This window comes from Brachyistius frenatus, unplaced genomic scaffold (assembly GCF_029030835.1).
Source record: "Brachyistius frenatus isolate BFR_SWC_R1_liver_20210118 unplaced genomic scaffold, ASM2903083v1 Contig_14, whole genome shotgun sequence".
In the NCBI taxonomy this organism is placed as follows: domain Eukaryota; kingdom Metazoa; phylum Chordata; class Actinopteri; family Embiotocidae; genus Brachyistius; species Brachyistius frenatus.
This window is the reverse complement of record NW_027210613.1, coordinates 4,529,699-4,556,860: the sequence shown is the minus strand read 5'-3', so window position 1 is coordinate 4,556,860 and position 27,162 is coordinate 4,529,699. Positions and strand designations below refer to the sequence as shown.

The 27,162-nt window shown below is 40.3% G+C and overlaps 1 protein-coding gene across 2 annotated transcripts in view; it reads left to right on the top strand.

Moving 5' to 3' along the window:
• cdkal1 (CDK5 regulatory subunit associated protein 1-like 1) overlaps window positions 1–27,162 on the top strand; it is a 227,498-nt gene that overhangs the window by 103,741 nt on the left and 96,595 nt on the right. For both annotated transcript variants that reach the window (XM_069693222.1, XM_069693221.1), the window contains exon 9: window positions 26,574–26,740. In XM_069693222.1, coding sequence (XP_069549323.1) covers window positions 26,574–26,740 — 167 coding nt within the window. The remainder of the gene's footprint in view (window positions 1–26,573; window positions 26,741–27,162) is intronic.

Below are 27,162 nucleotides of genomic sequence, written 5' to 3'. Positions count from 1 at the left end.
GCACGGGATTTAAATCATGCTCTTCATTAAGATAAACTAGATGGAGGTAAGAAGAATAAAAGAAAACTCAAACTGCAGGCAGACAAGCAGAGTCCTGAAATATTGATAGGAGAACATTGATCTGAGTTGAGGCACCAAAGTACTGTGTATTGGAAAGCTCATGTGGAAAACCGCTGAGCATGCAAACGCTAACAAAAATTTCCTGTAGTGGAGGAAGTCAAATTTATTATCCTCTGGGAAAGCTCTCGTGGAGAAGCTAAAAATGGATTTTCTGAATTGCTTCCAGGCCGATAACTTGTGGATATTTTTTCACACAGGCAGAGGTTTCTCCACGTGTGCTCTCGCTGAGAGATAGTTTTGACGCCGGCAACCGTTTTTCACAATCTGGTTTTTGTACAGCCAATAAACTCAGAACAGACTTCAAACACATATGCGCGCATTCACCGGAGTTCAAATGTACGTCACGACGACAAAAGTTCAAGAAGTCGTACGTTTTGTTGGCTTAATTGTTGTTCGCCATTGTTAGGTGTCGCTGTGCAGTTTTATGGGCTGAGCATGACTCTTGCAGTGCAACAGATGTATAGCTCTGTGGGTGAAGCGCAACATCTTTTTTTCCACTGGGACAAGCCAAATTTGAACTGGGAAGCAGAAAAAAACAAAAACAAATGCACGTCATACATTTTGATAAACATCCAAGTTAATGGTTTGCACAGAGGACAGGTTTCTGCCCAAGCGAAATAAATAAATCCAACAAAATCAGGAAAGCTCCTTTGTACTCCGGTGACAGTGGTTTACGCACATATTAAGCAGAGTGTGAGAGCTTGTGAAATGACCAGTTACGATGGAAAATCTGTGGCATTAACTTTTTACACTGTGAGTAAAGCCACCAGGCCTCCTAATATCGCCAACAAGTATCCTTTGTTGCCTCTGTGGCAGGTCCTTGGTCACACGCCTAGTCAGCGCAAAGCGTGAGTATTTCACGTTTTGCTGTCCGTCTATTTCACGCGCCATGATACTGGGTTGGTATATGAGCTTATACTTGCTCTATAGTCAGCCTCTGTAAATCAGTTCAGTTGGCCTTAATCACAGTTCACATTTTGACTTGTGAAACACAGGTGTAATTAATAATGCTAATCATTGCTGCATTAAATTTAGATGTTCCAGTTTCAGGGCCTTGTATTGTTCCTGCTAGTGGCAGAGCTTACTGGGATGCCAAAATGGAAGTGAGCCATGTTATTAGTTCCACCTGTGCTTTTGTTGCTATGAAATTAGTAGATATGAAAATGGCAAGAAAGACGATTAAGTTAATTTATTTGATTATCAGGATAAGACACTGAAGAGCCAGTCAGATCATTGCTTTGTCTGATGTTTACACACACGCACACACACACACACACACACACACACACACACACACACACACACACACACACACACACACACACACACACACACACACACACTTTCCCCCTTGGCAGTCTCTTCAGACAAGCTTTGGACAACCCAGCTGTAGACTTACCTCTACTGCTACTCATTATGCATGGACATGATGCTGTTTATGTCGGTGTGTCTCTGTGCGTATTCTCAATTTGACAAAGTGAGAGCTGCTGAGACTGTAAAGAAGAGGAAGGGCAATTATGTTCTTCTTTTCTTGCCTCAGTTCTTTACCATATTAAAAATCATTTTTACCTTTTGCTCAAGAAGTCCGGCGAAGCGGCTGTTGCCCTTCACTTGCGTCTCTGCCGCTGTCTTCTTGTTTGACCTCTTTTAATTCTCTCTCTGAGCCGGACAAAAAGACAGCAGAGGGTGGTGTGTGTGTGTGCACGCGTGTGTGTGTGTTGGTGTGCACGCGTGTCCCGTCTTGTCCTGTGATTTAGTGCCAAGCTGGCAGCAGAGAGCAGTGAATAGGGGGCCCCTTTCACACAAAGAGAGCACATACACACAAGCGCGCTCGCGCACACACACACACACACACACACACACACACACACACACACACACACACACACACACACACACAGTCAATGCCAGACTGCAGGCCACCAACCGCACACCTGGCATGCTGCTATTATGTCACCAGTGTGCTGTGTGTGTGTGTGTGTGTGTGTGTGTGTGTGTGTGTGTGTGTGTGTGTGTGTGTGTGTGTGTGTGTGTGTGTGTGTGTGTGTGTGTGTGTGTGTGTGATTGTGTAAGTCCAGCAGACACCATCTGCTCTGTCCTCTGTGAACTTGTGTCCACACCTCCCTTCTCCCTTCACTTCAGCATATCAAAATATTTCAAAACCTTTATACGTCATAGTCCTGCTGTGTTTCCACCGAGTTTCTTTTTACCTTCGTGCTGCTGAAGGCTCTTCAGATTCTTCTGTTACTACTACTTAATGTGCAATATACATGACGTTTTACACATCGTTTTTACTTCTCTTTATTGCCATACGTGTGAACATCTCTCTGTTTACACTGTTCATGTGTCTTACTGTATCCCTATGGACAGTCTTACCTATAATTTAAGACTTACATCAACAATGTACCAAATCGTTTCCCCATAAAAGTTCCACTATATTTTAATGTGAAACATACTGTATACTAGTGCCAATAACAATTATAGCTTAAATTTGTTTTTAGGATTTTTTTTTTTATTTTTTTTTACTAACAGGAAGAGAGATTATTTTTTTATTATCAGTGCATCGTAATAGTGAAACAATTGAGCAAATGCAGTAAATTTATTCTGAGAACGCAACAGCATGAAGCCTGAAGAAATTCAAACAGGTGAAAGGAGCAAAAAGTGTCCTTAGAGCAACAGATTAAGATATTACATATTTTAAAATTGCTGTTGGGGCGCTGACCATTTCAGAGTTTTATTTTAGTTCCTCTGTCCCAAAAACATGTTTCTTCCCCTTCCCCTTTCTCACTTCTCTTTCCTTTAATGACATGCTGTATTTGCCTCGTACACCCTCTGCGCCATGTGTAATTTATTTTATTTTCATCCTCTCTGTCTCTCACACCTGAAGCCTGCCTGTACTACTATATTCTGCTGCTGCACAATACTGTGTGGGGGAGGGGAGAGCAGTTCCCCGTTCAATCAGTAGGTGGCAGTAGGACTCTTAGATTAAGACTTTGACCATGTGCTCGGCTTCCTGGCCTTGTTGTTGTCTGTATGGTATGGCTTTACGCACACACAGACAGACAGACACACACACACACACACACACACACACACACACACACACACACACACACACACACACACACACACACACACACACACACACACACACACACACTCTCTCTCTCTCTCTCTCTCTCTCTCTCACACACACACACTTGGTTTGTGCCTGTTAAAATGTTTAACTGCTGCAAGTCCTCTGACTCACGTTTGGCTTTTTAGTTCTTCCTCCCAAAATGTGTGTGTCTTCGTGTTCCCTTTCCCAAGCTGTTCAGCATACTACTGCTCTGTTGTTTACATACCAACTTCCCCCTTGTTAGTCCATGGGAGACGCAAAAGATACAAAATACATGACACTCTCTCCTTTGTTATTGTAGCCTTGTAAATAATTAGAATAATTTCCCGCTCAATAACACAATCTTACAATTATTGTTTTGCGATCTTTCTTTCAGTATTCCTGCAACCCTTCCTGTATGTGCCAACGTTGTCAATAAAGATTGATTGTAGCATATTATTAAATATATTATACAAAACAAAATAAAAAATAATGCAATTTTCTGATTTTTGTCTAGCCATATCATCAGATAATATTTTTTATCAAAATAAAATATATATCTCTTACTCTTAATGTTTTTTCTATGTCCCACACGTTTCCCTTATTTCTGCTTCAGTCACTAGTTTCCTTTCCAATAGTTGCTCCTATCTTTTTCTTTCTCATTTTCCATCCTGTCATTTTGCTCTGGTTGCCCATCACACTGGCATTCCACATATGTCTCTTTAAACAAGGATACTGAGGATAATTTGAGTTGTGAATGAAGTCCTTAGTCTTTGCATCAGGACTTATGTCCACCTAATTTCTCTCCCAAGTTAAAACATATTCATCTGAAGTTTACTTGGAACACAAGGCATCCTATGGAAACCACAAGGTTGTTGCCAGAAGCCTCACATGAGTCATGATAGACATACACACTCCAGCGCAAAAATGAACAAAGAAAAAAAGCTACAAGTGGCTCAAGACTTCAAATTGTGTGCTTTGAAGTCTAGACTTGGGAGTTTGGCAGGCTGGAGAAGGTGAGATTAATTGGGCTGTTTAATCTGCACAGTTCCTTGTTGAAACGCTTTCAGCTTTTTGGCAGTGCCACAAAACAAAAGCCCTTTTGATACCCTCAGGGATTAAAGTTACTGCCATGTGGCACATTTCTCCCGTGTGGATTTCTGAGTGGGATGACTGCTTTAGATCAGTGAAAGGTTGATGACAAAAAAAAACAGTTTGGTATTAAGTGGCATATAGTAGCACAGTATAAGGACATTTTGTGGGTGTCTGTCAGGGCGGTAAACATATTCCAGATACATACAGTATGTTAAATTCACACAAGACGGCATGCTTACGTTTATCAAAATCCAATCCAAAAACAGCCTTTTTGTGTCTTTACAACTAACCCTTATTTGGAATTTGCGACTGCAGATAACTTTATTCTTTGTTAAATCGGCATTCATTGTTTTGCTTTTTTGCCCAGTTCTGGGTTGCAAAACAACTTGTAAACACAATATTGACATATTATTTCATAAGAAATGGCAGACCTGATAGCAAAACGTGTTCTTCATCAAACTTCCAACAGACAGAAAGAAACAGTCATTTGGAGTTAAATTCAGGCCTATCTGGGAAAGATCATATTCAAAGTTTCCCCCCTTTAACTAGAGGGAAGTATTATGCTCTGTAGCTGTATAAGTGCATCTCAGTGTCCATCAGAGGCACTCACATTAGTGTTTTTTTTGTTGCTATGGCTGAAAACAGCTGCCTGCAGATCATGATGATAGTAAGGAGAGCAGTCGTGGGACATCCAACCAAAAAAAAAGAGAGCTCTGAGTGAGTGAGCATTCGATCAATTATTTATGAAGAAACTATTGAGTGGAGTTTGAAGTTGACTGATGAGTTCCACAACAGGCTATTATTACATTATACCGTGTTGAATTAGTCATGCACCTGCATGACTAATGTACTACAATGTAATATTTTGTTGATTGAGTTAAAAGTGTCAAATTTTGTGCAGACTCATTTTGTAGCTGTACTCCTAGTTTATATTTTAGTTACTAAACTGAGAGATTTTGAAATGTTTCACAGGAACATTTGCCTTCATGGAGTAACAGCTTTGTTTCTTCTGTTTCTTTCAGCACAGATATAAACAATCTGTTTGAGCCACTGTAAGCTGCTAACAGACGATATAGTTAATACATGTATAATCATGTCTATACTTGGTTTGAAGACAAATTATTTTGATTTGATCCTTGTAATCATCTGCCATTCAAGCAAAAGGTGAACACATTTTTCTCTGTTCTCAGTTTCCAAAGATACTGCCCTCACAGACTCTTAAACACATCACCTGTATACACATTTAACACACACATCACAGTTAATTGGTTAGTCTACCTGTAATTAACTTTAACCTACCTTTAATGTTGCAATCAACACAACTCATTACCTGTAAGAGAAAAATAAATCAAAAGAGGGAGTCTAATGAAAGCCTGACAAGCAAAGGAAAATAAGAAAGAATTAACAGTTTTACGTTGTTAAAATAGTTCTTAATAACGTACCAACAATCTGGCAGAATCTTACACATTTTTGCAATCATACAAAGGAAGCCTTTTTGGTTGTTGTTTTTTTTCATGAGGAAAGCCCCCTGAAAAGTGTTAGGGTAGCTGAAGGCCGACAGAAGTTGAAAGTCAAACAGATATTTAGATTATTTGTTCCTGCTCAGTCTAAAATATTTTAGAGCTGCTCAACTAATGCTCTTTTTTGTGTGTTTTTCTGTCTGAATACATCTTTTCACTCCCCATGATGGTTGTACAGTGGGTACGGAAAGTATTCAGACCCCTTTAAATTTTTCACTCTTTGTTTCATTGCAGCCATTTGCTAAAATCAAAAAAGTTCATTTTATTTCTCATTGATGTACACTCAGCACCCCATCTTGACAGAAAAAAACAGAAATGTAGAAATTTGTGCAAATTTATTAAAAAAGAAAAACTGAAATATCACATGGTCATACGTATTCAGACCCTTTGCTGTGACACTCATATTTAACTCACATGCTGTCCATTTCTTCTGATCCTCCTTGAGATGGTTCTACTCCTTCATTGGAGTCCAACTGTGTTTAATTAAACTGATTGGACTTGATTAGGAAAGGCACACACCTGTCTATATAAGACCTTACAGCTCACAGTGCATGTCAGAGCAAATGAGAATCATGAGGTCGAAGGAACTGTCCAAGGAGCTCAGAGACAGAATTGTGGCAAGGCACAGATCTGGCCAAGGTTACAAAATAATTTCTGCAGCACTCAAGGTTCCTAAGAGCACAGTGGCCTCCATAATCCTTAAATGGAAGAAGTTTGGGATGACCAGAACTCTTCCTAGACCTGGCCGTCCAGCCAAACTGAGCAATCGTGGGAGAAGAGCCTTGGTGAGAGCGGTAAAGAAGAACCCAAAGATCACTGTGGCTGAGCTCCAGAGATGCAGTAGGGAGATAGGAGAAAGTTCCACAAAGTCAACTATCACTGCAGCCCTCCACCAGTCGGGGCTTTATGGCAGAGTGGCCCGACAGAAGCCTCTCCTCAGTGCAAGACATATGAAAGCCCGCATAGAGTTTGCCAAAAAACACATGAAGGACTCCCAGACTATGAGAAATAAGATTCTCTGGTCTGATGAGACCAAGATTGAACTTTTTGGCGTTAATTCTAAGCGGTATGTGTGGAGAAAACCAGGCACTGCTCATCACCTGCCCAATACAATCCCAACAGTGAAACATGGTGGTGGCAGCATCATGCTATGGGGTTGTTTTTCAGCTGCAGGGACAGGACGACTGGTTACAATTGAAGGAAAGATGAATGCGGCCAAGTACAGAGATATCCTGGAAGAAAACCTCTTCCAGAGTGCTCTGGACCTCAGACTGGGCCGAAGGTTCACCTTCCAACAAGACAATGACCCTAAGCACACAGCTAAAATAACAAAGGAGTGGCTTCGGAACAACTCTGTGACCATTCTTGACTGGCCCAGCCAGAGCCCTGACCTAAACCCAATTGAGCATCTCTGGAGAGACCTGAAAATGGCTGTCCACCAACGTTCACCATCCAACCTGACGGAACTGGAGAGGATCTGCAAGGAAGAATGGCAGAGGATCCCCAAATCCAGGTGTGAAAAGCTTGTTGCATCATTCCCAAGAAGACTCATGGCTGTACTAGCTCAAAAGGATGCTTCTACTCAATACTGAGCAAAGGGTCTGAATACTTATGACCATGTGATATTTCAGTTTTTCTTTTTTAATAAATTTGCACAAATTTCTACATTTCTGTTTTTTTCTGTCAAGATGGGGTGCTGAGTGTACATTAATGAGAAATAAAATGAACTTTTTTGATTTTAGCAAATGCTGCAATGAAACAAAGAGTGAAAAATTTAAAGGGGTCTGAATACTTTCCGTACCCACTGTATGTGTCTTTTACTCTTTCTTTCCTCACTCTGCTCTTGCTCACTCTGTCTTTAGGGCTTCTTCGTCTTTGAGCTTCCCTCATTTTCAGTCCGTTCCATCTTCCTCTCATCCTGAGCTTTCAATTCGGTCCGAATCAGTTTTCCCGTCTTAGAATTTTGTGTATATCCCTTTTACTTAATCACATTTTTGTCTTTGTCGGCCTCCTTTTAGCCTTCCGCTTACATTATTTTTTTGTGTGTTTACTCTTTATGTCTTTCTCAGTCTCAGTTTCTGTGGGTAACTCTTCTGACTTTCTCCTTCTCTCACTTCGTTTACTGCCTGATGTTCAATCACTATTAGCTTCTCTGCATTCAGATAGATAAATAATAGCATTGCTTATGAAAAGGCTAAACCCCAGTTCATTCCACAAAGCACATATCATCAGCAACTCATTTATTTCCCATTTAGCTGAATGAATAGAGAGAGCCAGCAGCAAAACGTTAGCCCTGAAGTTAAATGCATCTGTATTTATTTATTCTTCATTTGTAAATTAATTTTAAATGATCCATGGTATGATGAGGTTGTCTCATGATATGTAGAAATAATTCATCAACTGGGATTCTAGCTGTTTTAATGCTGATATAGTGTGTGCCAGTTTGAAGGCTTGAGGCACAAATGCAAAAACAAATATTTATGCATTCAGTCACTTATTAGTTGTACCTAATTACTTAGACAGGCCTGTGGGACTACTCAAACAACACAGAGATAATAGTTTTAAAAGTAAAATGGGGTAGAATTTCCTTGTTTTTGGAGCTATTGTATATTTGACCAAGAGACACGTTGTCCAGGGGTGTCGAGATAAACAAGTTGAATCAGTCATATTCACTCTTGTCTTGGGAACTGAAAGGAATGATAGACGTTCGGAAAGAAACTGCCTATATTCTGCAGACATTCTGCAAAACAACACCCACATCCTCTGAGTACAATTTGCAGCCCTGCGTAGTGTGTGTGTGTGTGTGTGTGTGTGTGTGTGTGTGTGTGTGTGTGTGTGTGTGTGTGTGTGTGTGTGTGTGTGTGTGTGTGTGTGTGTGTGTGTGTGTGTGTGTGTGTGTGTGTGTGTGTGTCTGTCCCCGTCCCTCTGTGGTATATATTTTGATACCATCAGGGGGTCTCTTCACACCCCCTGCAGGAAGCAGTTCTCACATAGTGGACCACCCGTAGCCACAGCCACGAGTCCCTGGTGTTGGGTGACATGGAAGGGCTACAGGGGAGACAGCTGATGCACACAAGCGTACTTACACAAACAATCGCAAACACACACAGGCACATCCTCAGAGAAATGTTTTGCAAATGCGGGAAACTATTGCATATGTCCTCTAGGAAATATTCCCTCCAACTCTTTAAACTCCAACTCTCTCTTTGTGCTTCAGGTTGTGCATGGCCTTGCCCCTTGATAAACAACCTCTATTTTGTCCCAGTGCAGTTTGTAAATAATTCTCCATCATGTTCACTATTAAAACACACATCTTCCCTTTTTAATGCGCCATCATTTGACTCAGTCAGAAAGCTAATAGTTTTTGTTGATGTTGTCAAAGCCTTGTATCTTCCTCTTTCAAAAAGCCTTTATGCCCTTATGAACATCATAATTTCACTTTAAAAACACATCTCGATTCAATTCACTTTGCAAAATTACAGTATAATAGGAAGCCAACAACTCCGCTACCAAAAATATTGGCAGCGACTTCATGCATTCATGTGCCAACAAAAGTCTAATAAAATGTGCTGCTTTATGTACAAATACTAAGGGGATGTTTTTTGCTTTAGAAAAAGTTAGAGAATGAGGAAAGGATAAAAGTCAGTGTCTGTCAATAGGTGTATTCTGTTTTGTGAAATCTCATAAATCATTATACAACAGTTCAGAAATCAGAAATTCTTACGTTGATTACAGTCCTTTGAGATTTTAAATTCTAAACTTTTTCAAACTTTATGCTCTTTTTAAAAGTTTTAATGTTAGAGGTTGTTACGACCTGCAGAATTTGAGTACAATCTGATCCGCATCCGACATACTATTCAAATAATGAGTCCTTGTCTACTCATTTTGTATGTTTTGTGTTGAGTGTTATCAGATGGCATGTTCTTGTGCAATATGCAAATCAGGTAAGTGGGATGGGAGCTAGCATTGTCAACCAAACCAAGCAGGTGTCGGGTCACTACTTGTGCAACTTTACAGCCTCAATTTACTTTTCTTTTGATGGAGAAGAGACTTTATTTCTAAATTAAGAATGAAGGGTTCTGTGTTTTCCGTTAAAAAAAACAAAAAAACATGACAAATATTGGATTTTATTGGGAGTTTAGCTATTCAAAACTATCATGAACATTAAACAAAATCATTTGAAGTGCAACATATTTTTTTTTACGGTATTTTAGTTTTTTGCTGTTCCACAGTGTATGATGAACTGTTTTATGGTTCTTCCCCACATATGAAAACATTTTGAGTACCTTGTTGACGGACCTGCAGTGAGCGGTGTCCATTTTCTGTAATGAACGCACGAGTAAAGCGCGGACTGTATGTTTGTCGTATCTGCTTTTATTCCACTAAGCTATTGATGAATGCTATTGGCGAATTTAGTGTGAAGAAATTGTTGGCATCTCCATGACTTGAACACACTGCAACCCTGAACAGGCTGCAGCTTTTTTCTTTTCAAATAAATGGGATAAAACAAACAAAAACAGTTATGTTTCTTAGAAAATGTACTTTGGAGAGAAACAGGAAAAATATACACGGGTAAAGAATAAATATTAGTTCGTACAATTTCTCACCTCTAATATGAGGTAATGATGGTAGCTCTCACAGCATGAGTGAAGATAACGTTTCAGATTATGTTTTAATATTTGAGAATATTCATTTATTGTCCCATGGAGTGTGTACTGTCTTATGATTTGGATTTATCAGTGTTGTACAGCATCAGTAAATTAAGGGACCTTCTTTTTTTGTGCGGCGCTGCTTTGACAGGATAGGCGAGACTGACACGTTGCAAATACTGAAAGGGAAAAATACAGAGGAGGAAAAGAGAAGATATTCTGCAGAAGATGACAGAAAGTGAAGAACAGAATTCAGGTGTAACACCAAAAAGAGAAATGAGTCAGTGAAACTTCAGAAGACAAAGGAAAGTAGTAAGAAGAAAAATTACAAAGAAAGAGGTTGGAAAAAAAACATGTGCAGTGTCCTAAATGTTGTGATCATAGGGAGTAGACGCTTTCACAGCCTGCGGTTCGAAACACAGAATCATTTCTGTTGGCAAGTAAGAACACAGAATCTGGTTGAACGGTATTGGTTGCAGACACGAGCTCCCACAGCTGGTAACATGTCTACACATGTTCGGACATGTCTTCAACATGCAACTCTCTGCCTGCTTCCTTCAGCAGTGTGTTATTTAGCTTCAGTATTTTAGGGATGAATTTTAACCGTTTTTTTTGTTTGTTTTTTTTGTCAAGGGAAAGTTTTTTCGTCAAGGGGATGCCGTTTTATATTTTGTGACAGTTTGCGTTGTTGTACAAATATAGTTTTCAGGTTAATTCTCAGGACTCAGTTAAAATGCACAGACCCAAATGAGGACACAGAATTGGGGCAGTTAAAAGGTCGTATGTACTTTTCTGAAGATTCAAAAAACAAAGGTACAAACTAGATAATTAAACCAAAAGGGCAGAACAGAGATCAAGGTCCACAAAACAGGCAAAAGGTCAGAACAGATAGTCAAAACAGGGCCGGAATATTAAGGCTCTACGTCACTGGCTTGACCCAAGAAACATGGAGCTTGGGGTGGATGCTAGCGAAATGGAAATGCCCGGTTTCAGGGTTGATGACTTTGGAGATTCAGGAGGGGCCAGAGAAGAAGCCAGTTTACTGGATTCCACAAAAGGTAGATGCCAGCCCTTTGTCCGAGGAGGCAGTGAGTAGCAGCCGTGCGTTGGCCGCTGGTTGGCTGACCCGTGGTTGCAGCTGGATGACCAGAGGAGAGCAGAGTAAAGCCGTCAGGCTGGTTAAACGCCTGGGCAAAGGGAACACGAGCCTCACTGGAAAGAGCGGAGGCTTGAAGCCAAGAGGACGTGCCTCTAGCGGAGCTGGGGCGTGTGTGTTATGGGCATATTCAGCCCGCATAAGAAGTTTGGACGAGAACGCATGGGAGGGGGGGAAGAGATACAGCATGACGCAGTCTTCAACTCTTGTGTCATCCTCTCGGTTTGGCTGCAGAGATCACGACATAACGTGCGTTAACAGAGTTAACGGCCAGAAGTAAAACTAGGTTTGCATATCTCGACTCAGATATTGCAGTAACTCTTACTAATTTTTCTGTCTTGGTATATGTTGCTGTTTTTGTGTATGCATGTGTGTGGGGGGTGGACTGTCCTAACATGTTTCTCTCTAGCCACAGTTACTGTCACTCCAGGTCTTCAGCTGAAGTAGTCGTTGAGTGTTTCTGCCTGACTGGACAGCCTGTCGCCACATCTGTCACTTTGCAGAAAAATGCCCGCGCTTGATTCCCTTCGACCCCCCATCGCATGTGTTAGTACGTGTTTGTGTTAGGGGCACAACAATGCTGTAAAACCCCTCGCCTAGTAGCTAGAACTGTGTATTTCAAGATGTGTGTGTTTGCTTTACTTTGCTTTTCAATTTGAAGTTCTCCGCTGTAGTTGCCTTTACTGTATCGAGATCCATCTGAGACAGACCGTCATAGACGACCGATTATTGGAATCTTTACTTTGTCTCATGGGGTTGCCTGTTAAATTATTTAAATGACTTCCTACTAAAACTACCTTTGTCGTGTGGTTTTGCATGTTGCTGCTATCAGGTTACGCAAGTATTATTCAACACCAATAGCAGTGCGCAAACTGCATCTCTGTTCAGGACAGGCTCACCCACTATGTTGGAAACAGCCCGGGACTCTAAAGTAGAAGAGCGCCAGATATCAAGTGTTTACCGGTCTTCAACGGTGGCAGGTCTTTTAATCAGACGTACATTTGCCATATCAACCAGTTAGTCCTCAACTGGTTGACTGGGTATATATATTAACCGGCTCACCTCTCTACCAGTTCAAAGCATACTTACTGAGCTTTTATGGAGGGGAGTCCAGTTCTGTCTGATTCACTGTGTGGAAGACAGTGGGGCTATTCTCTCAAGCGTGATTCAATAACAGAAACACTACTACTAAAAATCAGTGTCCGCCCTGAAAAAAACGATGTCCCCAGACCATCATGGACATACCTGCAGTTTCACAGACCAAAAAGCCACTTTTCTTTTCCTGAAGAGCGAAAGAGGGAGAAGATATTCTCTTCCATCTCTTTTAATCAACATACATTTCTGTACCCATTAAGCCACTCTGGCCTTTTTTTTTTTGGGGGGGGGGGGGGGGCTCTTCTTCAGGCATCCATGAATGGCAAACCAAACGCTTCACATATTACAACTTTGTGTGCGTGCGCAGCTGATCTAAAAGCAACAAGCGTCAAGGTCTTTGCTTCATGTGTTCGGAATTCCCATGCAGCATAATTTGTCACTGAACAGGGTCCACACATGAATGTGTATGCATGCTTATGAGTGTTGAGGATATAGTGTTTACTCATTGATAACAGAGTTTGGGTTTGTCAGACGTGTGACAGACATAACAAAACTGAAGTGCATTGTGATGTTATTTCTGTCTAAGCATTTGTTTTTATTTGTATATGTGTAGATGATCGAGTATTTTTTGTTCTTTACATGTTGAAACAGTTTCACTACTCCAAGAACAAAATAACACCCAAGAAATTAAAGCGAGTAGCACGGAGCTCTGACAGAACGCTCTGTTCACTTCACTGCTATTATGGAACCCTCACAATGTTTGTGAGACAATGTTGGTATTTTTATTTTTTTTAAAGGCCTTTTTGGTGCGTGTCCAGTGACTTCATTTGAGTGATCAAATGAGGGTTGAACACACCGAGTTCATTGAGTAGTAGAGTTTCTATGTAAATGCAGTGTTGTGAAGTTTGAGGATATCAAGAGTTGCAGAGGAAGAGGAAGGTTGTGGGAGGAAGGACTGGCTGATTGAGAGGGCCTGTCTGTATCGCAGCTTGTTATCCTATTAAACAAAACATGGTTATTATTCAAAATCATTAATTCAGAAAATGTCCCATTTGTTTACATAAAAATACTAATATACATAATAATGCACTACAAGACAGTAGTAAGTTAATGCACACAACGTGTTATTACATTTGCAAATATCTAAACACAGCCACTATATCAAAGAGTCACCAACTTAATTAACACTCATACAGATACAAGCAGGGAGCAAAGTTTGTCTGGGCTTGGTACAGTAACTAATTCCATGAACACACACACACACACACACACACACTGGCTAAGTGAATTAACAAACACAAACATGATGCCTGCTGGTGGGTCATGAATATATTATCATAAATACTGACCAGACATATTATTATTTATCAAATGAGTGCCTGCACAAACACACACACACACACACACACACACACACACACACACACACACACACACACACACACACACACACACACACACACACACACACACACACACACACACACACACACACACACACACATGCATAAACAGCACAGAGAATTAGGTCAACAGCCTTGAAATGAAAGGAGTTAAACCTTATTATGTCTGATTAATAACACAACTGTAGCACTGCATGTATGTGTATGTGGATCGCAAATGTGTATGTGGGAATATTTGTGATTATACGCGTGTGTGTGTGTGTGTGTGTGTGTGTGTGTGTGTGTGTGTGTGTGTGTGCGCATGTGCACGTGTGTGCCTTGACTTCTTGACAGCTGATATTAACCATTACCACCTCAATGACTTTTTAATAGGAGCTCATTTCCATATGTAATCTCAATGTTGAGATGTGTGTGTGTGTGTGTGTGTGTGTGTGTGTGTGTGTGTGTGTGTGTGTGTGTGTGTGTGTGTGTGTGTGTGTGTGTGTGTGTGTGTGTACATCTACGTCTTATGCCTGTAGCACTTTGCAGCTCCTGGGGTCTCTGAAGCATACAGAAATGCGTTCTGCCCCTATAGCTTCCTTTGACTCTCTCCCCCCACCCTCCCACCCCCCACACACTCTGCATCTCAGGCTCCCTGTCCTCGAATCCACACGCCCCATGAGCCATTCATCCACCCCTCAGCTCCAACTCATGTGCTTTTAATGGCATACAGTACAGGTTCATTATCTTGATAGACTGACATTGGGTCAAATCTCGAGACAGTGCTGATAAGCCCTGTTTTATACAATGATATAATATGCAGTAACATAATACTTTTTTTTTTTTTTCATCAATTAGTGCTGAAAATCACTGATTAATCAGTTCATTGGCAGGTGACAAGTCAACTTCAAATTCATCAAGTAACAATCACAAACATTTGCAACTGACTGTTTATGATTGGCTTTTAAATGCGATGATTTGTTTGATATTTTCTTAGACTCATGGACAGGTGTGTTTAGATCACACAATTTATCAGCAGACGAATCTGAACTGTCTTGAACGCTGCATCTTTTACTTGACTCTCGTGTTTCATTGCATTAATTCCTCTGAATAACATTAATGAGAGCATTCCGTAATGAGAGCAGATAACAAAGCCTGTTGATTGCTAAAACATCACTAATTTGGAAAAAAAAATCCTTCTCTGTATAGATTTTATACACAATCTTTCTCATTTATAATCTCTTGTTTGACATACCTTATCCATTATGCACAGGTAAACAGGGACAACTCAACCATCTGGCAATGACTATTGTAAAAGGCCCATACAGTTCTCTTCTGTCCATTCACTTGAGGTGTTTAACCAGCATATACGTGCATACACTGTGTATTTGTGCCCTTCGTCCATCCTCCCGAATCTCATAGCTGTAGCTGTTCTGCCTCTTCAGTGTAATAGCGGCTAGTGGCTATCCCAGTACGTACTAGCTGAGAGGCAGGCCGGTCTATCACTGGGCCACCACATTAATGATAATACATGTATATCCTGCTTGCCCTTGGACTGCTTGACTACACCACAGCATCTGCAGAAAATCCATGGTAATTGTAAAGTGACATTGCAAACCACTGTGCCACGTTGGTCTGATTGCACTTAGAAGAATATGATAATGCCTGTGCAACTTTTGCATAGTTGCCTCTGGTAAATAAAATGTGGTATGCATATAGAAGTCTTACTGAGAAATAAAACGTCTGTGTGCATCTAGTATTGTCACTTTCTTTTTTTCCAGTTAAAGGACTATTTTTGGTCCCCACAGATCCCCTTCCCTCTTATATGCAGCGGTCCTTCTGCTTTGGACGTTTCACAAGATGCTTCTTCTTCGACAACACACAAACACAGAGAAGATGAAAGAGGGGATTTAATTTCTCCCCCTTCTAGTCCCTATATAGTATATTTATGTACACGCACTCACACATATATACTGTTTCGCAGACGCACGCACGCGCGTACTGTACTTGAAACCCTCTTTACCAATTACTTTTGATATATCCATATAATACGTCTGACCCATATATGCTGTGGCATGTTTTTCCCTATACCACATACGTTGTGTGCGCAGCTTTGTGCTCGCACACATACAAGCTTTGATGTATCCAGACATTCTATCTCGTGCACAGGCGTGCACAGAAGGTCCTGCCTGTAGTTCAGAAACTATGTGAAAGTAGGTTAAACCCGACGTGCTGTTCTTTAAAGGATTGTGTAGGCTGTTCATTTAAGCCATGCGTGTACATTCACGTGTGTGCATGCATGCACAAACACACAAACTCATGAATGTGCAACATGTCCACATTAGTGTGCCTACACACATGCATTTATTTAGTGTAAACATGCCTGGAGAGGATATTTGCATCTATAAATGTGTGTGTGTGTGTGTGTGTGTGTGTGTGTGTGTGTGTGTGTGTGTGTGTGTGTGTGTGTGTGTGTGTGTGTGTGTGTGTATTGGGTTAATCCGTGATGATGATGCTACCTGCCAAGACACCCACGCTCCACATCAACAGTTGTTGCTCTAAATTAAGCTGCTTAATTACTGCAATTAAACTCTGTGTGCGGTGTTTGTGCATGACTTGTACGATATTAATGTGTGTGATAGGGTTTGAAGGAGGGCTTGTGTCTGTGTGTATATGAGTATGAAGCTACTTGCCTGTATGGAAATGTTTATTAGTAAAGTTTAGGAATTTCAGAGAGTTGTTGAATACGAACCTAAAAAAAAAACTTGTTTTGGCAGAAAATAAGTATCAAAATAATTAAATTAAGTGAACATCACACATGTTGGGAAACAGGGATTAAGGAGGGTGTAAACCAATTAAAATAATAATTATATAGTTTGTATACCGTTTTTAATTTTTAAACATGTTTCATGTGAGAATTTGGAAATAGCAGATTCAGGTTATGCTCTTTTGATGTGCACAGTGTCAAATTGATCATTGCTACGTTCATAGATTTACCACAGTTATTCTAAGACTGAGAGATTTTTTTTTTTAATTTTTTTTTTAAATACCATGCAATAATTATGTACCTCTCTTTTTCCAACACATATTTTCTCCTCTTAATGCAACCCCATCACACACAAGCTCACTGTTCTCCCTCTCTCCCTCCAAATCCATCATTTACTTTCTGAAGTTGTTGCTGACATCTTTTACAGTCCAGTGGTGGGAGGGGAGGTTTTTCTGTGGAGGCAGACAGCCAGAGGGAAGTGGTAGATGGGGGAGGAAAGGGGAGGGACTAATGTGATTGAAGGTCAAACAGACCTTCCAGTCAGTGACACAAGTGTTGCATGGTTATAGATGAGGTGCATGTATGTGTGTATTTTTTTATTTCCATGTGATGAAGAGATGAATCATTTCTTGAAAAGTACAGTATAGAGGCCGATTCCACATGCCTTCAAGACCGTTTTAATTTGTTGTTTTGATCCATATTCATGTGGAACAAATGAACTGATAGCTCCAAGCAGTAGCTAATGTATGCGTTATGTATTCGTTTTGCATGCGAGAGGGGTCTGTGTTGACATGTGTGAAGTTATGTTTTCTAGCTAAACAGCTGAGTTTAATACATTAAAAAAAAAGCATTTTATATTTTGTATTGATAATATAAAAAATGTGATTTTTATGGATTTTTTTGTAAGTAAAGATATCTTGTGTTTCTATTAATATGACATTATGTTTATAATATACATCTGTTTTAATCATGTGACTATGATTTCTAAATCATAGTGAGGCCTATGTGGTAATATTATGCATTACTCATCACTGGTATGTGTTCAGTCTTTACTCTGTTTTTCTCCATGTGAATTCCGGGGCACGTACAGACTGGATGGACTTTATTGGGAACTCATCGATCCCTGTACTGTGCGTGTTGAGGCACCATCTCTCTTTGCTGGGACCAGATGTGTGTTTGTGCATATTTATATTCTGCCTAATTATTGGTCTCCATGGGAAACAACCAGAGAAGAGAGCAGAAGGTGGTCGAATCGAGGGTACAGAGTTCACAAACTCACAGACGACTCACTGACCAGAACTCGTGCAATTATTTTTCCTCTTTAATGATATGTCCGTATTTATGCAGTTTTGCAGGATCATGCGCACCCTGAGCGGTCATGTTTAATAGATTTCAGATGATATGCACATAAAGATAATCCTATTATACTCCATTAAATCCATATTTTCCGTGACGCAAAGCAACACATCGCTAAGCATGCTGTGTACATTAAGCTACCTTGATGCTCAAGTAAGCACAGTAACATGCTGGGTCATGTGTTGAATTGTGCTATGGAAAATATTGTTTTAATACAGTTTAACAGGATCATCTTTATATGCATCTAATCTATAATCTGTTAAACATTATAGCCTGTGGCAACCAGTCAATATGTATATAATCTCCAAGAGATTAAGATAAATAGGGATACGGAACCCATATGCATACAGGAGGGATAGAAGGAATAACGTACAGTATGTATCTATTCATGTACACAATCCATATACATGTCATACTTATACACAAACATACAGTGTGGTCCAAACGTCTGAGACGACTCATAAAGATGCTTCCATTTTGCATTCATTTCAAAATTGCTACAAATATCTTTCCTTACAAATGATAATATCAGCTGAACCATTTAAATAAAAGTTTAATCTCTGAAGAATGCATGTGAAATTCAGAATATCTCCCCCCCCTTTTGCTTTACTGACATCAGCACTCAAGCTGACATCGACTCCACTTGTCTATGGCTAACCTGATAACCCAAGTTATCCCAGCATGATTTGAAAGTGTCCCAAAGAGCCTCTTGTGATGTCAGCAATTTGAATCTTATTTCTGTAATATGCAGTGCCACTTCTTCATGGTCAGGATGGAGTCGATTTGGGGCAGTTCTCCAACTTCAACTCTAAACTCCAGTTCAGAGACTCCTACTTGTCCTTCTTTTACTGTACTTTTTGCTGATTGGAGTCTTGCAGTTTTTACTCAGCAAATCCTTTGTCTATGAGTAAGTTGCATTTCTGTTTCTCTGCGAACGCAGCCTGACGTATTGATCATCTGGGGATATGGTCACTTTGGTCTGCCTCACCGGGCTTTGGCTGCAACTGATCCGGTTTCCTCAGTGATTTTAGAGTGCTATGCTGCCCCCCCCCCCTACAAACTTTGAGAACCAGCCATGTTTTGACGCAGAAAAAGCCTTTTTTTGCTTTGAATAACAGTTTGACCTTTGACACTTTCACTTGGTTCTGCTTAGTCAGCAGGAAACTTGAGGCTCATTCATGAAATGCAGTACTACCTGTCAACATTTTATGGATGGTGACCTTTGACCTAAGCCCCTCCCCACCCCTTGGTAGCTTGGTAACCAATGAGAGCAAAGAGGTGGAGTTTAAAGCAAACCAATGAGGTGCCGGTGGGTCGGGCTTGTGACTCGTTATCTCCACCCCACATTAGCCCCCTCCCCTTGCAAACTCCACCCCTTTGTAGCCCGGCCCTGACCAATGAGAGCAAAGAGGTGGAGTTTAGTGAGTGATTTAGTCCGAAAATCTGAATTCAAGATATCAAAAAATAGTAAACATGACAAGAGCAGCTGATATACGGCTGATCAGCCAGACACGTGATAACCGATGAAGATTTACCAGGGGATGGACCCAAGAGACGGATGGTTGTACGTGGGTAAGATTCAGACACGCCTCCACTGGTAGCGGTAAAACTTTTTTGTAAAAACCATATTGGAACATTGTGAACATGTCATAGATGTAAAACCTGATAACATTGTATGGGTTTATACCTTGTTTCAACCTATGTATGCCCAACTGCAAAATAATAATACAAATGTAAAATTTATTGAAGGACTACCTGATTCATTCGAGGATGAAACTCTGTTTCCCCCTGACCTGAATCATTTGATTATTTTGAAATATGTCATTTTCCAGGCTTCCTAATTACTTGGTGCTGTTTAAAAACCCTCGAGATAGATTGCAGAATACATTATCCCAGCAAATCATTCCTGGGGGGAAAAAAGCCTTTTTCCTACAAAGTTTTGAGGGTGCTACCAAATAATCAGCAGCTTCTGTAAGACGTCTACGTATCTACGGGTGTTTTTAGCTGTAAAATACCTCCATGTTCGAGTTTTCAGCGTCCAATTAAATCTTTCAATTATAGACGCTTTCAGATCGCTGGCTGTAGAAAAATGATTGATACCTCACTTCTTCATCAATGCCTGAAAGGTCTTGTTAAAGAATTCTTTTCCAGCGTCCGTCTGCAATTTTGCTGGCATACAGCTATCTTTTAAAATGGACTCAAACCTGGGTGCCTGTTTTTTTTCTCTTCAAGGGTCTTGCGTAGGCCTTTTTTGAAAACACGTCGATGACCGTTAGTACATCATTGAAACCGTCATTGTTTTCAGCCAAGGCCCGCATATCACAAAGGTCTGCCTGGCATTGATTCAACGCTTGGACAAATGTATCCTGGCTGGTTTATGAAAAGTACACACATCCTGTTCTGATAAAAAAAAAATCTTTGCCTTGTTCCATGTTGACTTGTTTTCCCATTTCATTCTGTACGGCTCTACGAGGGCTATCCACTCCTCCAAAACTACGAGGATGAGAAGGGTTGTAATACACTTTTTTCATTAAACGTTTCTCTGACGTGGTTCCTGCTGCTCGCTCGGGGGGTTTCTAATAAACCACAGAAAGAGACAAGCATCTTTAAACAGTTTTATTGATTGGTTACACACGTTAGTTTTCATCATCTTCTTCTTATAGCTCTTAAATGACTAGTTTTACATTCATTGATAAACATTAATTATCGTATAAAATAATACAAGTTCCTCTAAGTAACCAGTTTTACATTCATTTGATAAACATCAGTTTTAAAAGAATACATGAATACAAGTTTTTCGAAGACAATGCCCAATCCCTTCCAAAAGTTCTAAATTTCTTCCATCACGACTTCCTTTGCAACATCTTCTCCCATCCCATAATCTTATTGAGTTTCTCACTGGTGTGTCTGGTGAATTTGATCTGGCGAAGAAATGCCTCTGAAGCGTCACGGACCCTGTAGTCAGACACGTTGAAGCACATGTTGAATAGCGGGGATAAATCGATCCGTCCAATTTTTTTTCCTCAGTTAATCATAGTGCCATCGGAGATGATATTCGGGCATCTCGAGAAGGCATTCGTGCTGTATCTGACTCAGATGATTGACTTGACACTGTATATAGCTGTTCAGAACGTTGCTCGACAGTCGAACCACCACGGCTCTCTTGGTGTTAACGAACAGTGCAGACGTGGCTCTCTTGGTGTTAACGAACAGTGCAGACGGGTGCCGGTCCGTTTCGTCAGCCTTTGGTTTGTTTGGAGCGGCGGGTGGTGACGCAGGACCTGAGGCTGAGGACGGTGACGAAGAGGACGAAGATCAGTTAGGCGGAAAATCCGGAGAAAGTCCTCTGAAGTAGTTTGTAGTCATCAAATATAACGCCGTTCAGTCCATTGGTGTAAGCGTTGCTTTGGCAGTGAGGGGTCCAAAAGGTTTCCCCCCTTCCTCCAACTGGTAAAGACACAGTTCATTCCCGCTGTAGTTGAAGGAGTACCCTAAGGTCTCTCCCGTTTCCATTCCTCTAATAACATCTGGAGTGGAGGCGTCTGAATCTTACCCACGTACAACATCCGTCTCTTGGGTCCAGCCCCTGGTAAATCTTCATAGGTCATCGCATGTCTGGCTGATCAGCCGCATATCAGCTGCTCTTTTTGTTTACTATTTTTTTACTATTTTAAATTAAGATTTTCTGACTAAATAACTCTAAACTCCACCTCAAAACCTGACCCACCGGCACCTCATTGGTTCGCTTTAAACTCTACCTCTTTGCTCTGATTCGTTGGGACGGGGCTACCAAGGGGTGGGTTTTGTAAGGGGTGGGGCTAAACTGGGCGGGGAGGGGCTAAGGTCAAAGGTCACCGTCCATCAAAAATCCGCTCTCAGGTGAACAATGGCTCCAAGTTTATTTACTGGAACAGACCTCAGATCAGTCGATTGAATCCAGAGTGTAATCTCAGCGCTGCCTCAAAAGAAGGATACAACTCAAGGAAATCTGACTCTTTGTACTACACAAACGACTACACAAATCTTAAATTTGTTAACTCACATTGACATTTTCCTTCTTCATTTTACGTCAGAACTTCTTGTGTTAAATGTTTATAAATCCTCAAGAATCCATTGGAAAGCAGTCACTTTTTAGAAAGAAAAACTACAAGAAAATGAAAGCCTAAGCCTATTTCTTAATTTCAATGGGATCAGATTTCCTTTTCCTATTGCGGTCGCTCTGTTTTCCATTGCTGGAATCACATTAATGCACGCAATCGCCTCGTTTAAATACAGCGATTTGCACCTGATTCGAATGATGCAATAACTCTTAGCAAATCACCTGCAAAACGAGTGCAAAAACTGCAAACTTTTGGAAGAAACACGCAATTTAGTACCCTTTATTTGCGATCTTAGTAAATCAGGCCCGTAGTCGGATGTTTAGTGGAGACAAAAGAAAGTTTTTTATTTTAGTTGGTAACCTTATTAATATCACTGACATTTAAATATAATTTAATTATAATTACCCTTGCTGGAAACTCTTACAGTTTTAATTTTAATTTGAATAGTTGACCAAACATTTTGGGTAATATTCAGCCTGCCTGCCTGTACACCTGCAACAGTGTACATGCGTGTATCTGCTATTGAGCTGGCAAACAAACAAACAAAAAAAACTATGACATGAACATGTGTGGTCATGTCGCATTGCTCGTCTCATTTATGATTTCAGACCCTTTTACTGTCTCAACAGGGGCTTTTACGAAAGCTCCCAATCACCTGAATCAATTCCTCCTGTCACGCTTCAAAGCAACCACTTCAAAGCCCTCATTTCTTTTCTCCACTCTTCCCATCTTTTTGTCCAGCAGGAGAGTGGAGACATGTACACCGCATAATGATACAGGGGTCTACCAAAGCCAGTGTAATATTGAGTAATCCAACTTTAAGGCATTGCTAACCTCCAAGCAATGTCGTAATGTCGATGATTGGCAAATTAGAACTGATAGGTTTTTTTTTGTCAAAACTGAACATCAGAATACAATTAAATCTCACAAGATAACCTCTTTTTTGCATTCACATTTGGTTTTATTTTAGCTTTCTGTACAGATTTCAGTAAAGTTACTCGAAAATTTAACTATAAAGTAGAGATTTGAAGATGACACTTTTTTTACTAATTGTATTTTCTTAATCCCAAATTGATCATCCTAAAACACACACAACCACACAATCATGCAACCATATACAAAGTCATTTTTCATCACTTCAGAGGACATTGCATTCATTTAAATTCATTTTCTGGATAATTACCCAAACATTAACCAATACCTGATTCCGCACTCGACCTTAAACCCAATGTCCAACCCTCTAACAGCCCTTAGAGCTTGTAAGGATCGCCCAAAATGTCCTCGCAAAGCAGAACTGTCCTCAGTACGATGGTTTCAATCAAACTAAAACTTGTCCTCACAAACATAGAAAGACACACACATAGACACAGCAAACATACGTTTGGCAGAGAACTGGAGTGATGATTGTTTGATATGTGTATGGCATTTGTCAGGCAATACAGATGCTGTTTTTCTTGGACAAAGACAAATGGAACGTCGACATTCATACAACCGTTTCCCTTTTTGTGCATGTGCTCTCTTCTCTCTCTGGCCTGTTGTCAGCTTTCATCTTGAATATGAATAAGAAATAAATACAAAGTAGATTGGGTCAACATGCTGAAATGTTATTTTGGAATTTTTGTCCAATGACGCCAAAAAGAAAAATATTAATGTCAATGTTAATAGCTTTTAGGAAAAAGTGTCCTGCTCCACACCCTTGTTTATAACTGCTCTGACATCAAACTGCATCATAAAGTGACACGGAAAAAGGGCTTAGGTGAAGGGTTTGTTATGCGAACAAGCACAGGTCAAAGCTGAATGGAAATGTAGCTCTAATTTAATTTTAAGCAATTCATATATTTTATATTTGGTTAATAACAGCAATGACAACACATTACCAATATTCTCATTTTATTGATATGTTCAAATTCTTTCTTTGTTGTTTCCATGAGGCATTGGGGTCAGTTATAAAACAGCATCTCTTACACTAGTGCTGTTTCATTGCCTTGCTTGCTCAAAACACTTCAGCAGGTCACTGACTTTCTATTTACCAGACCTTTGATTGAAATTTCTCAGACGAAAAGTCATTATGCAGTCATAATATGTTCTTCATTATCTGGCTTACTATGTGGGTTTTACAGACCTTAATTCTAACAAATTGTTGTAAATAATAATACTAATTAACCATAAAGATTAACATTAAACATAAAAGTAATGGGTACAATTTTTTTTTGAAGAGTAATCTTGACAAACCTGAAATATTTCAGCCCTGCACCATTGCGACCCCTCTCTCCTCTGCACACAAACCTGAACCAGAGGAAGCAGCTGTGCAGTTTCTATCAGACCAGATAGCAAAGGGAGAGCAAGCAGACATTTCCTGATGACGACTTTCTCTGCATCTTTGGCCAACAATAACACCATTAGCACACCTAATACAAAAGCTGATGAGGCGTGAGTGAAAGGTGCAAATTACTGGGCAGGTTATTGAGTTTTTCTGGAGATCTATGTATGGCTGTGGCTGTGGCTGAGTAAACATATGACTTTTGACAAAGGTTCACCCTGCTCGAAACATAATTCACACAGGAATCACTGGAGGTATTTAATAGCACATGATACACAACCTCACTATTGTAGCAGCATTATGTTTGTGGAATCACAGGAATGTTGTTTTGGAAGGAACCAATTCAGCTCTTTGGCCAATTTAATGCTGGTCTGACCTTATGTTAAAGGACCACCTGGCCAATATTATTCACGGCTGGTGAGTTGAAAGTTACTCTGCTGTTGTGATATATGGGAATATATTCACTTCTGGAATGCAGTTGAAGAAGTCAAGTGCCTCAGCTTGGCATTGAGATTGTCGTAATTCTGCCCGAACAAGCTGCCATTAGCTGCCCTAGGATATATTTCTTAAAAGATGGAAAATGTGACACAATATGAAATAAAATGCTGCAGCAAAGCAACAGCTGTATTTATTTCTCTTCATGAAGCTTGACCTCCAGGTCCTTCAGTGAAGCTCCCCGGTGGCCAACATTAGATAAGTAAATGTTATGAATGGAAACTAAAACTGAATTTACATTTCAAGCCAAATTAATTGAATGAATTATAAATTGATAAAGAATGTATTGAACTACTACTTTCATACTGAAGCCAATGTATTTCACATTCTGAATGCGATCTTATATAATGTGTGTGTGTGTGTGTGTGTGTGTGTGTGTGTGTGTGTGTGTGTGTGTGTGTGTGTGTGTGTGTGTGTGTGTGTGTGTGTGTGTTAGCCCGATCTGATGTGAGCATGTGTAATTGATGGAGGTTTTTGATGGTGTTTTTAGACGTGGCTGGCTCCAGAAATCATTAGTGCATCTTAATGTCAACGATGATGAGCTTTGGAAACTCTTTCAATCCACTCCAGACAATTACAGTGTCATCATTTTTAATCTATCTGGCCCATACGCACATTTAAACACACAGTTTATGTCTCTCTGTCTCTTTCTCTCTCTCACACACACACACACACACACACACACACACACACACACACACACACACACACACACACACACACACACACACACACACACACACACACACACACACACACACACACACACACACACAGTGTCCAATTAGCCAAACATCATCTTTGCTATCTGAATGACCACATGCATCTTTCTGTCTGTCTCTGCACAGCTAATGATAATGATGGTTGTGTGTATTTAAGTGTACTTTCGCTTGTGCCCACTGCAAGTGCAGATGTATTTGTGTGTGCCTGCATGATATAATGTGTCTTAACACATAGCTTAAGCAGACACTCAACCATTTCCAGACCTACAGCCAAATGACAGTTACTGTAGGTCATTAAGCTCCAGTACGGAGCGTTGCTCTAATTTTGCATGGCGCCGGTAGATGATCCCCTTTTGCTGTACGTGACCTTCACATTGCTGCAGTGCTTGTTTATAAGACGGGTATTTTTAATACTGACTGACATGAGCAGGGTTCTACCGAAGCCTGGGAGCATTTAGGCAGTGACAACAAGAGCTTTACAAAGGTGATGAACTATTGCTCAGGGTTTTACTGGGAAATTTGTTTTTGAAGAGCACACAGTAGCCTATAGAAAACCATAAAGTGATTATTGGTAGCAACACAATTATGCCAAATCAATTCAACGTGGAATAAAAACAAAAAAAAAGCATCATGCAAAATGAGTTAAAAGCATGCTTATTAACCGTTTCATCCTTTTTTTGTGTAATTATCTCCATGCAGAGGGAGTTTGTGAGATTTGGTTGACAAGTGAGGACACAGGTGCTTATGGTAGAGACATCGGAACAGACCTGCCAACGCTGCTGTGGAGACTGGTGGAGGAGATTCCTGAAGGGGCCATGCTGAGGTTGGGTATGACCAACCCTCCATATATCCTGGAACACCTAGAGGTAGGCAAAGTACACAGTCACACATATGTATGCGCAAACACAATCATGTGTATTTATCATAGTGTGGACCCTCAGTGATAAAATGCCCTTTATCATTGCAACCAAGTGTGAAACCCCATCCTGACCAAAACCTAATTTAAAAATAAAACAGCCTTAACCCTCAGATTGCCCTTTAAAATTGTGAGGTCAAGCCTGAATGCCCTAACAATGCAAAAATGTCCTAACAACAATGGTTTTGAACTAAAATGACTTGTTAAAAAAATAAAAAGACCCACACACGCACACATGAATACGCGCAAACACAAAAACACTCTTACATTTATTTCCAGGAGTCTTAACTTAACTTTAATTATTGTTTTTTTGTCCCTAAAAGGCAGATCAGTCTCCACTATTTAGCTGTACAAATATATTCATGTCCCCAC